Source organism: Simochromis diagramma, unplaced genomic scaffold (assembly GCF_900408965.1).
Source record: "Simochromis diagramma unplaced genomic scaffold, fSimDia1.1 OVJJ01000079.1, whole genome shotgun sequence".
NCBI classification, from domain to species: domain Eukaryota; kingdom Metazoa; phylum Chordata; class Actinopteri; order Cichliformes; family Cichlidae; genus Simochromis; species Simochromis diagramma.
The window spans coordinates 3,610,320-3,622,922 of NW_024387075.1; the positions used below are offsets into that span (position 1 = coordinate 3,610,320).

General features: G+C 40.5%; 1 protein-coding gene across 1 annotated transcript; it reads right to left on the reverse strand.

The window, feature by feature from the left end:
* Positions 1-3,166: 3,166 nt before the first annotated feature.
* Positions 3,167-11,866, reverse strand: LOC120742294 (sorting nexin-1-like). Its single transcript, XM_040045551.1, has 15 exons — positions 11,710-11,866; positions 11,068-11,224; positions 8,774-8,898; positions 8,573-8,639; positions 8,410-8,453; positions 8,180-8,321; positions 8,014-8,092; positions 7,811-7,886; positions 7,599-7,712; positions 7,312-7,405; positions 6,949-7,154; positions 6,309-6,452; positions 5,019-5,099; positions 4,491-4,562; positions 3,167-4,332 (listed from the first exon to the last, which is right to left on the reverse strand). The coding sequence occupies exons 1-15, from the start codon at positions 11,827-11,829 to the stop codon at positions 4,282-4,284; spliced, it is 1,572 nt and encodes a 523-aa protein (XP_039901485.1). The 5' UTR covers positions 11,830-11,866; the 3' UTR covers positions 3,167-4,281.
* Positions 11,867-12,603: the final 737 nt, after the last annotated feature.

A 12,603-nucleotide genomic window follows, 5' to 3' on the forward strand; every position in this document is an offset into this window, starting at 1 on the left:
TGGCTGATAAAGATGGAAACAAAAGCAAAAAGGTGGAGCTGAAAAGCTAAAAGAGCATATTAAAGCATATGTTGAGCATATGTTTTATAGAAAATGATGCTGGACATTAAACAAAATATAGAATACTTAAAATGAGCTCAATCTGAAACATATGAAGCAGTAATATTAATTACTTTAACATCGATTGGGAATGTATTTCTGCAGAATAATTACTTTCACTTTTGATATCTTATGGAAAATTTTCCAATAATGCAATTCTATGTCTACTGAGGTTTTTTCATTGTGGTTTATTGCATCATTTCTTAAAGGAATGATTTGAAAAGTTACCAAAACACTAGTCGTTTTCGGTTAATAATAAATAATTTTGGTAACATAGTAGATATTTATTCAACTAAAAAAATTATTAATATTTTGTAATTCTTCAGCCAGGAAGAAGTGCGGAAAGTTGAAGATGTCCATATACAGTTTAACTTGTTAAATTGCTAAATAGGACAGGAAGATGTTATGTGTGTGAGAGAGAAACAGAGTGTGAGCGGGGCAGGAGAGGGGGTCATCTTTGCAACCTATCTATCCACCCATCCATAATTGGATCTTCTACAGTCACTGTATCAAGACTCCAACATGTCTCAGAGAAAACACCACAAAATAAGTTCCCCCTGACTCTCCTCTCTGAGGTGACCAGTTAAATTCCCCAGAAGACATATTATCCATCTGAAGGGCATTAGCTGAAAGTAAGAAAACCACAATCTAGAGAACAGGGTTCAACAAATGCAAGCAGAGAAAATTAAACTAGAGGAGAAGTGCAGACAAATGGAGTCCCAAAATAAACACTTGGAAGAAACGCACAATGAATTTCTCATGAACTGACAAGACCAACAAATTAACAATACACAATAACAGCCCAACATTCAGATTATAAATGAAGGCTGGGGAATAATATTTGGATAAATACGGCAGCAGATTATAGACCTGAGAACAAGAAATAAGAACAAGAGAAAACACATAAAGACCTACAGTGTACGCTTCAAAAAATTAGGAGTTAGAAGACATGTACAACCAAGTACAACGGAGGAATACAGACAATACAGACACGAGGCAAAGCTAGTACAGGAGGCAAAATAAAAAAGAACTGAAAGAAAAGCTTGAAGAAAAACAAGCAAAATTAGAAGAACTGTAGAAAAGATGCAAGAAAGTTGAGAGGGGAAACGCAGACGCAATCGATGACATAAAAAACCTCAGCGCTCCAGGAACAGTGACTGAAAAAGAAGAAAAAACGCTTTTTCTTTTTCAAAAGGAAGGATTCTCCTGCTTTCTCACTTGATCATGAGGAGGCGTAGTCTAGTCTTCCTCCACCTTTTCTCTCCCCTTCCTCTCCGATCATCTCTCTATCAGTCTCCCCTCCCTCTTCATCATTTTTCACCCTCACACCCCAACCAGTCACGGCAGTTGACTGTCCCTTCCTGAGCCTGGTTCTGTCAGAGGTTTCTTCCTATTTAAAGGGAGGTTTTCCTCCCCACTGTCACCTAGTGCTTGCTCAGGGGGAATTGTTGGGCTTTTCTCTCCTATCTCTTTCCTTCTTTTTATTTGTGTTTTTCATTTTTTTTTCATTGAGAACACAGGGTAGGGAGATAGGAGGAAAAAATAAAGACAAATGAATCTTTTTTTTCTTACATGCATCAAATCAATGTCTTCATTCAAGAATAATTTAAGAAAACAATGCCAAAATAACACATCTCCAAGTCTTAAAGATAATCCTATACCAAATAGAAACAGCTCTGCACTGGACTACACCCCCTGTAACTAGGGCCCCTGAAAATAAGCCACTATAACTAGTCTCTATCATGACCTAGCACACAGTAGTCCTTGAAAGCAGTTGCAACTGCTTACTAAATAGCCAGTAGCTCCCCCCACTCCTTTACTATCAAATATTGAAAATGCCTAATTGTGTACATGTTTAAAATGAATAGATTATTTATGTCCCCAAAGCACATTCCCTCCTAGGAACTTGACCATAAAAGGAGGCCAAAAAGACCCAGACTGGTTTTGGCAGTTCCTGGGTGTTGCCAGATGGAGGCCAGGTGCAGTCTGGAGGAGAGGTAAGAAAAAGATTAAACGCAAATCTTTAGGCAGCTCTCTTCATGATTTTAAAAGTATTGTGGCAACAATATACACAAGTTAGATTAAAGCCACTGCAATGTGCTTAGAAGTCACATGCCTCCCCGTGACACTGCTCCTGTCCTTTTGTGTTTCAGAGTAGTTTTGCCCTGGTCTCCACCCTCACTACGTCACACACGAGAAGCATCACTGATTACACATCTAGGCTGCAGTTGGGCTAGTTAAGATGGAGGCATCCCCTCATTTGATGCTAGATAATTGTGCCTCCTGTGGGCGAGTAACCAAAGAAATTGTTGATTTGGCTTTGACCAGTTTTTCTGTGTGCAGATGTCCACTGCTGAATAGGAGAGCTGCAGCTAGACAGAATTACTGGAGAGAGAGATTCTAGAAAGTTTAAGCTGCATACCAGATACTACTCACCAATCCAACCATATTAAACTCTGCAGCTTCACTCACAAAAGACGGGCTACATCTGCCAAAACCTGCAATAAATATACTGAACTTTTTGCCTGTATTCTGGACTTGTGTTCACGTCCAGCCTTCTTCCACGACAGATTCTTTAGTGCTTTTGCAGGTATCAGGTTAGATAGAAATGATTTTTAGACAGTTGTTCCATCACACTTCAGCAATAGGAAAACATCAGTTAATCTCAATTTCCATAATCTAGAAATTTGAAGTCCCTACTCAGGAAATCTCTGTATCACAATCTCTTTATGACTGTGCATGGATAAAGGAAGATAGTCTAGGTGTAGCATAGACAGCATGAGCTAGAAAATGAATAAGTTGATTAAGTTAATCTTATTCAAGTAAGAGCAACCTTTTTAAAGGGTAAATTTAACTTGATAAAAACTTCAGTGTATAGGGATGTGCATTTTGTTTTTTGCAGAAGTCAAAACCAACCTTCAAAATCTTTGTAAAGAGGACAGTGCTAACCAGTGGTCAATGTTACATGTACAGTATAAGTCTAGAAGATCACAATTTATCTCAGTTCCCCAGTGAAATGGAAAATCCCACCAAACACATAAAAAAAAAACCTCACATAAACAAAAACAAGTGTCCCAAAGCTGAACTAATGATTTATTTTGTACATCTACATGTACAGCATTTCCAGGAAAACGTGTGTACTAATGCAAAGTGGTTACAAAAATAAAGCACATTCTTACGTAAATATGACATGACAGAAAAACTACACTTACAAATGCTGATTAAGAAAATAAGGGACCATCTCACTTGAACGTCTTTCTGTCATTGTTAGACAAGTTTCTCAAAACAAAAAAGAATGGTTAGCAATCTGCACAAGTTCTGTTCAGTGCTTTATATGTGCACACTTGTACATGTCAGTCACTTTCATGGTTCTAGACAAATCTCTGCAGCAGTTCCCAGTGGTTTCCTTTAGGCCTCCACGTCTGACAAAATAGGACCAAATATATACTCTTGAAGAAACTGACATAAACGTAACTATCATATGTGTCACTGTAGAAAATACTACCAAAGCAGAGGTTACATTTTCACACCCTGCGCTCACTGTAACAACTTATATCATTTTGTAACGCCTCTGACAAGCTTGTAACCTTGACAAATCTGCCTCTATCATCTAATACGTAATCTATGATATACTGTTTGAATGTGCTAATACTCCTGGTACATGGCCCCAGTTATCAATAGTGTTTGTTTGATAATATCAAAAAAACCTCTTGAAATAGAACAATTCATTTTAGTGCATCAAAACATTATCTGACATGCATCAATCTGTTAGTGTGGAATGACTCACATATGCCTATCTTCTAATGTAAACTGTAGGCAATGCTACCTTGGGACAGTACCTCCATGTTAAAATAAACAAGAGACATAAATATATATCCCACTGACAGGACGGTGAGTTTTACAGACACTCGTGTCCCTGTTAATCTCTGCTGGATTCTTGCTTTATACCATCTTAAATCAGAAACATAAACAAGGCAATATACCAGAGAAATGCTGTGGAAATGTGGCGCTTATCATACTGAAGTACTGAACAAGATAAGAGAAGACGATGTCATTAAAAAGACAAAAGAAAAAAACGGACGGAAGTTTCTTGTGTGTTTCAAAATTGTCCTCTCAGTTCCTGCTTATAGAGGTAAAGTGTTCAAAAAGGCAGTCGGGGTCTTTAAAGAGTCTCCCTCTTCATCAAGCTATCGCTTTCGCCTCAGGCAGGAATGCCTCCCAAAACTTTATGAGCTGGAAAACAATCAGAGTGAGAAGAAGACAAAATGATTATTAAAACATTTTTTTAACAGTAAGATGTTAATCGTGACCGAAGTTTAACAGCCATGTTCGTTATCCTCACAAATACTTGTATATGTTGGATATGATGCTTAATATAGTTAAGTGATTACCCGCTGTTGGGACTGCAGCATTGCTTCCAGGTATTTGATTATCTGGCTCTTGAAGTCCTTGGCTTTCTCTTTCTGAAAAGACAAGAGTTGTCACATCCAAGGTTCAAGCCGGCTGTAGGAATTTCTGGCAGAACTTCCCCTGTTTCTGAGGTCAAAAGGAGCTGAAATCCAGCAACTTTATTGTGAAGAACAATCCACTGTAGCTTTTGGCTTTCATCAGCTTTCACAGTCCCCTAACATCATTTATTATTACCTGCTCTGCTCTCACATTCATATGAATCTGTGAAATCTGAAGCACTGAATCTGAAGAATGTCAAGAAAAGTGCAGGGATGAAGTGCATGTTTGAAATCAACTATCTTGAGTTCACAATGAAGTTGCTTGTGCTACTGGAAAAACCGCAAGTGTTCACCAGGTCAAATAGATACAGTAGCACTCTTAAAATTCCAGCAGTGACAAAATGAGACACAATCATTCTACTTTGATACTAACTTTTGGTGACACATTAAAAGAAACCCTTCCCAACATACCTCAAACCTGAGAACCTCCTTGCGTACAGTCATGCCAATTCTGTCAAAATCTCTCTCGTACTGATTAACCCTCGCCTCCCACTGACGACACAAAGGAAGAAAAAGAAACAAATCACCACAACTTGCAAAAGATTACAAAACACAAGCTAATAAATACAGAGAGACTACAGATGACTGTCGACATTGACGGAAAAGGGTGAAATCCACTCCTCATAGTGAAATCAAAGAGGTGATTGAAGTGTAGACTTTCAGCTTTAATTCAAGGTATTATACAATAATATTGTCGTAAGAGTTTATACTGGCTCAAAAGCAGTTGCTGGTTTCCTTTGTAAGTTTGAGTTCATGACAAATTGAGGAAAGGTCAGGAATTTGATATCAGTGGTGATGATGCGAGTGAAGGATGCCGTCAACAACAGCTTAGTGGGATGGTAACTGTAGGAGTGGAAAAATAACCAATTCAGTACTTTCCAAAACAGAATGAATAACCTGGCGAGCTACCAGCACCAAAAGAATATGACACACAAAGTGAATTTACACACTAAACTGCTTCACAACATTGGGCCAGCAAACAACACTGTAATGGAAGAATCGAACAAAAAAAAAACAAAAAAAAAAAAAAAAAAAAAACACAAAACGAAACAAGCCAAAAAAAACAGATGTATTTTCTAACAGGTCAATGCAACAACTTGTTAAACCCAAGTGTAGCTGACAACCCACACTTCAAATTAAATTCCTTCAGTGTCGTACTGATGTGAAATCAGTTCCACTAACGACAACACTCTAACAGATACCAAACTATATTAGTGTTGGAGCAGTTCAATATTAACCAATGTCAGAAATTGGTGAAAAAGCAGCTTCACAGTGCCATCTTACAAAATAATCCACAACCATACAGCAACTTGTTACATGGATTTTCGGTTTGCAGCTTTTTTTTTTTGCAATCTTGCTGACAAAAAGAACTAAATAAATGAACAAAATTACTCTTACATCTCCACTTTGATAAGAAGCTGATAATTTAATAAAAGCAAAGAAAAAAAAACTAAATGTTTATATATTTGAAGAAGCTGACATGTTGGTAATGGGAGTGTCTCCTAAATCAGAACAAGATGACAAAGTATTTTAAATGAAACTTTTTTGTTTGGGTTCCTGTAACCCGTTTGTCAAACTGGCCTGATCAACAATCTGCTGCAGGAGAAATTTAAAAAGAAAAGAAAAACCTTTGAAGTCCATTTTGGTGTAAACTAAAGACTTTGAGTGCTGCATTAACTGTGTGGTCACTGCCACTGTTACCTCAGTGATCTCTTCTTTGGCCTGCTGCAGTTTGTCGGGTTTGTTGGCCCACAAGAGCTTGGCCTCGGCCTCTCTCTTCTTTTGGAGTGTACTCTGAGCCTCCTGCCACCTCTGCCACGCCCGCATGCGCTGGTCGAAGCAGCCCTGTGGACATCCATTTTTAGATCAGACAGTGGTAGTAGCAACACCTGATCTTTCCATGAAACACAACAGACAGCTTGTCTGCAGTAAAACTGTGACCTTGCACCACGTTAAAGGTTGGTTACAGATCTAAGGAGAGCCCTTATTGTTGTCGTTACTTCCTCAAGCGGTGCGATTCAAACATAAAGCTGTGCATATCGCATCGCTCACTTGCACAACATTAAATGGCCCTATTCAGGCACTTGATTGTACATGTATAGGTTCTTCTGCACTAATGATACTGCCTTCTTTTTTTAAAGATTTTTATGCAAATAACTTCCTTCAGTTTATTTAGTTTTACGAGAGAAAGGCAACATAAAATACTCAAAAATTACCAACATCAGGAAATTCTCAAATCTTACTTTCTCTGGGATGTCGCCCTCATTTCCCTCAAGAAATATATTTCTTCCCATCTACCCTATCCTATCTACCATCCTAACAGTACAAGTAGAAGGCTTACCCGCACAGCACCCAGCAGGCGGATGTAGTCACCAAGCAGTTCTGCAAAGATGAAGAAGTCACTGGCTGCCTGCTCCTGATGCAGCTGCTCCATCTTGTCCTCCACCTCTGCCAGCTGCGAAAGGGCCCGTGACAGAGCTGTATTGTCCTCAGAGTTCCCAAGCATGGCCAAACCTTTGGCAAACACTGCTGTGTTCCCACATAGCTCTGGTATTAAAGGCGGAAGCAGAAAATATATTCAGACTACTTGTTTCACCCTGAAAGAACTGAAAGACAGCTGGGCTGAAATGTTTTCTTTCCCTAAATTAATTTGATAAACGATGCAAAGAAAAGCTCAAGTCAATAAAAAGCAGGTGAAGCTCACCTTTCCTGTGAATGACAAGGGAGTCGACCACGACATGAAGCTTCCTGAGCTGTTGCTCCTCATTCTCCACCTCCTGGAACTTGTCCTCGAACCACTGAGAGACACAGAATAAACATCAGCAACCTCTTCATTGTGTTTAGAATGGCAGATCTGTTTGATGCCTTCTGCTGGCTCCACAGATCTATCAGGGTCTGTTCCTACTCATCCTTATGCAAATTTACATTTGGAGGCCACATGTGGAACGGTATGTAAAAACTAAACACTTCAGCCCTCTTTTCAGCCCTTACAGTGTCAGACTCATTCATCTTGATGGTCATCTTGTTGACAGCGTCTGATGCCTTATTGATCATTTTGAGGAAACCTGCTCCACTCAGTGCTTGGGTGTTCACGGCTCTGGGCAACTGAACATAAAGCATTCCAAGAATTATACATTTAAAATTCAGCAGTGACCAGTCAAGTATTTGTCCCATTCCTACTTTTTATATCTTGAAATACTCACGTCTTCTCTTTCCAAGAACTCACGCACATCAGGATCCTGTAGTAAAGATGGGTGAGACACTACTCTCTGAAGATACCTACATAAAGCACAGTGGCATCAGGGATGAAGTGTGTGAAGCAGAAAATGTAATAAAAAAAACAACAACAAAGAAACTAGACATGACGTTAATAATGTCACTGTGTAAATCATATATGGATCCACACCTCTCCAGAGCTGCCCTTCTCCTCTCCACAAACTCTACTGATGATGGATCATCCATTCCCACCTTCACTTTGGTCATTCCTGTTGAACCAAATGACACGTGTCACACAGCAGGGAGCGGAAAAAAAAGTGCAGAACCAAAGAAAAAAACAAATGCCTGGCACCCACCTACAACACTTTTCTCTGGTGGTGGTGGAATGATGCATCCATGGAGTGACTGCTTGACTGACAGCTTTTCATAAAGGCCCAAGAAGTCACTAAAGCGCCTCCTCACAGAGAAGACCTTACTCCTGAACATGGGCAAGGAAGTCTGGTGGAAGATCAGTGACAGGACATGAGAAAGGCACAACAGCAAAAGCTAGTGAAAGCCACGAATTAACACAAGATGGATTATATACCCTGGTGGATACTTTGTAGGCCACATATGCATTCATGCCATCCCCTAAAGAGGACAAAAACATCACACAATTAGCTACTTTACAATTAATAACATTAGTTTAATCTACAAAATGTAGACGGTTGTATGATGAAAAAAAAAAAAAAAAAAAAAGAGAGACTGACCGATTTTCTCTGGGTTTGTGACAGCAACATCCACATCAAAACTGTCCTTGGCCTCTTCCTCTTCCAGCTACAACCAATAAGAAGACAGCAACACAACTCATACCTTGAACACACCTAAGCCTTTGCAGCGCAAGCATTAGAAAAGCATTCACGTTACTGAGATTCTCACAAGTTCTTAGAGGGCTCAGCCGTGGCCTGTACCTGCTCCAAGGAGGTGGGCTGCATGGCTGCGGGGCTCGGAGTGAATGAGGAGGCATGTCGAGGACCAGAGGGCTCCTTCCGAGCGGAGCTGCTGGACTTGTCTGTGCTCAGTTCTACGTTTGCATCTGGAGAAAGAAAGCCTTTTCATTCATGTTCCAGACTTTTTACAGACTGGCTGTCATTTCTTGCTGCAAAAAGTTTCATAAATTCAAATTCAGATTTATTGTGGTAGCTTTTGGTGACCAGCAGCATCCACAACCAGCCTTAAGCCTCTTCTGATGACTGACAGCTTATATCTACTCATAACTGGATTTTCATTTCAATTTTTTGTGCAGTGTGGTTTGGAGGAAAGGTAACAGATACTATATGAAACTACCCAGAACAAGCTTTGTGAATTTTGTGAGGGAATCTTGATTTCTGGGAAAAATATTCAGGAAAAAGGCAGACATCTCCCAAACTGGGGTCACAGATGCATGAAAATGGTCAGCTAGTAAGCTGTGGTGTTTAAACAGTGCTCAATTGCAGAGGTGGGAAGTAACGAAGTACAAATACTTCATTACTGTAATTAAGTAGAATTTTCAGGTATCTCGACTTTACTTGAGTAGTTTTTTTCCTGACTACTTTTTTACCTTTACGCCTTACATTTTCAAAACAGACTCATTTGGGTAGAGTTATTATTTCGTCACTGCGAAGCTCCAAACATCAAACTGATTTAACCCTAAACAGAAACACGTGGAAGGCAACCCTGTTCATTTATTCATCACCAGAGGATGTTGCATAGAAATAGACAAAAGAGGCAAAACTGTGCTATAGTCTGGGATTAAAGTGGGCCAGTGGGGGTTTTTTGTGGGGGTTTTTTTTGCCACAACACCGGAACGACTGCGGGTGTCAGTGAGTTGCAATTGCAGTACTTCAACATCTAGCTAGCCCTACTGAAGACAAAAGGTTTGGCGCACAGTGTATTGCTAGCTGAAGGTCCAGCTGCTGTATTTCAAAGGGAGAGAAAAGAAAGAGCTAACTTCACTCAGAGATGAAAGAAAAGTTGCATAAAAATCATTTGCAGGTTAGTGTATTATAAACAGGTTAGTTTGTTGTACTGTGATAATTTAAAGTAAAGAACAGTGTGTGACAGTGGTCAGAGTTAGGTACATCAAGGGTAGCAGGGAAGAATCTGAAGTTAAACTGATGATGCTTCGGTCATCGAATTCCACCTTCATTCCCCTGTACAGTGTCTAATATGACGACAGCATAAACAGTGTATTGTCAGTGTAGAGGATGGAAATGAGCCAGAACAACTCAAACTTAAACAACTGTTAAATTCAGGTGTGTAAATCCACAAAGAGCAGCTCAGCAGCAGGAGTTATACAGTTCACCTGATCACAGTCTGCATATTAAGAACATCTACTGGAGCTCTCAATAGAAATTATTTTGAGTTGTGTTTCTTTTCCCATATTAAGTCATTACAACTGATTTTAGAGCTCCTGCTGAATCCACTTTAACCTCTTCCCTACTCCCAAAAATTTCTGTTCATCTAGACGTAGCGTTTTCAGTATGAGAAACGTTTCCTCACTCATCCAAGTGACCTGCAGTCAGCTGAGACTGAAGAAGTCACTTGGACAAGTGACAAAACTTTTCTCCCCCTAAAAACGCTACGTACAGATGAACAGAATCAACTTTTTGGGATTTCCTTACCTGGATGATTGAGCATGCATCGGACTCTTCCCTACTCATTTTCCTGTTTAGAGTCAAAGCCATCCTCTATAATTTCCCCTTCTCTTCATTGAGCTACTTTTATTCTCTTACTTTGAGTACATTTCATACCCTGTACTTTATTACTTTTTCACTTCTACTTGAGTAAAGAAGTTGAATCGGTACATCTTTTCTAACACTAGTATCTACTGCTGTAGTCCATCTGCTTCGAGGTCTTATGTGTTGTGCATGCAGAGATGCTCTTCTGCACACCTTGGCTGTAATGAGTTGACTTGTTATCGCCTTCCTATCAATATGCAGCAGGGCCATTTTCCTCTGATCCGGTCGGATCTGCAGTTTTTGAAATACTCTGAACTTTCTGGCACCAACTACTATGCCACATAAACTTAAATCATCAACATGTTTGCATAATCTTGAGTTGAGTAAAGCAAGCTGTCACCATGCTTGTTTGTTGTTGTTGTGTTGTGTTATGTTATCTGTGCAAGATCGCCATGAAAAATGATACAGCCAAGAGCAAGAAGCTGTGGATGCTGCAGAGTCACGAGTGAACTGGCAGATGTTGTTAGGGGGAAGTGTGTCCTCACCAGCAAACAGATCGTTGTCATCGTCGGAGTGAACTCCGTTGGCCTTGGCCGCTGTGCTGCTGGCCGCCTCCTCCTCCTCCTCGCTGAACAGATCTGAAGGCTCCTCGCTGACGCGGTCGGGCTGAGAAACTCCCCGGCTCACAGACACGGGGTTACTCTGCAGACAACCACCACAGAGACGAGCTGTCATTACAGTTTGCAGACCGTTAGGACAGGGGCTGATAAGCAGGGTGGAGTCATGTGACTAACGGAGCTCACCAAATTTTTATTTATTAATTCTGCTAAAACGATAAGTAAGAGGGGCTTGACTGTGAACGAAGCCAGCGTTTTAATTAACAATTAACCAACGGGAACAGGCCGAACAAGACAAAAGCAGTGATAAAACCTATTACTTGGTAATAAAGACAGGCCAATTTTAACTCTCAGCCAACTCCGGACACCTTTACAAATCACTTTCGCTGCTTCCAAAGAAAACCTGCCCGTATTTCGCGACTGTCCGTCAAAGCCTCAGCGTTTCGGGATGCCCTGAATGCAGGTCAGCTGAGATATAAAAAAAAAAATGCAGGCTTTCTGACTCTGACTTAATGCAAACCTAAAAACACACGTCAATTTGTTACTGGTGTCACCGAAGCGGGAACCTACGTTACTAACGAAGATGTCCTCGCCATCGTCGCTGTCCGCGTCTGCCATGTCACACAATCCCGGCTCTGACTCCTCTGCTGTAGGGAAAGGAGGTGGGTTCCGATCCGAGCTGGCCGCCATATTCCCTGTTGTGAGCGCAACTGGCGTCCCGGAAGTGAAGGGGGGGCGGGCGGTTGAGCGGCTGCAGCGACACCTGCCGGTCACTTGGTCACATTACAGCCTCCGAAACCACTGCCACGTTGTAACCCAAGAGAAACAGTGTATTTGATTTCAGATTGCAGATTTTTGCTGAGAGTGTGCTTCTTAGACAAATATCTAAAAACACCCCCCCCCCCCAAAAAACAAACAAACAAACAAAATTTCCAAACTGTTTGCTTATTTGGCACCGTGAACAATGTCTAGAGCACATATGTCAAAATATGTAATTTTACATTCCTCGCAAAAGTTTGTGCATGACCGTTAAAGTTTACTTAAAGTGTACTGTATGCGGCTTAAAAGCGCATGCTGACCGTAAACTACATCTCCCACAATGTATTTTGATTGTTTGAAACTCAATGCCCATGGTACCAGGAGCTAGAGGGACATGAGGTACCGCCAGATCTGTTTTTTGATTATAGACATGTGTGGTATCCACAGAAACGTCAAAGACCAAAGACAACCAAAAAAGCAAAAACGGCTTAACGATTAACAAGCAGCTAAACAGATTCCGCAAAAAGATGTAAACACAAAGCCCGGATCCCACCTACAGGATATGCCCATAGGGTATGAAAAGCTGACATCCCACAGATTCCGAAACGGCAGGTTTTGTCACCCTCCAACCAAAACTCACTGAATCAGCAGCAAAACAAGACCACTACACTTCACGTTTGAAAAACACTGTAATGAATTTCCACT

What these genes read in the sequence shown, in the direction of transcription:
- LOC120742294 (XM_040045551.1), bottom strand. Translation starts at nt 11,829, where the DNA reads ATGGCGGCCAGCTCGGATCGGAACCCACCTCCTTTCCCTACAGCAGAG. An exon ending in AGAAGGGCAGCTCTGGAGAG is followed by an intron (nt 7,887 to 8,013) that starts GTGTGGATCCAT and finishes TGCTTTATGTAG; the next exon opens with GTATCTTCAGAGAGTAGTGT. An exon ending in TGCTGCAGTCCCAACAGCGG is followed by an intron (nt 4,333 to 4,490) that starts GTAATCACTTAA and finishes ATTGTTTTCCAG; the next exon opens with CTCATAAAGTTTTGGGAGGC.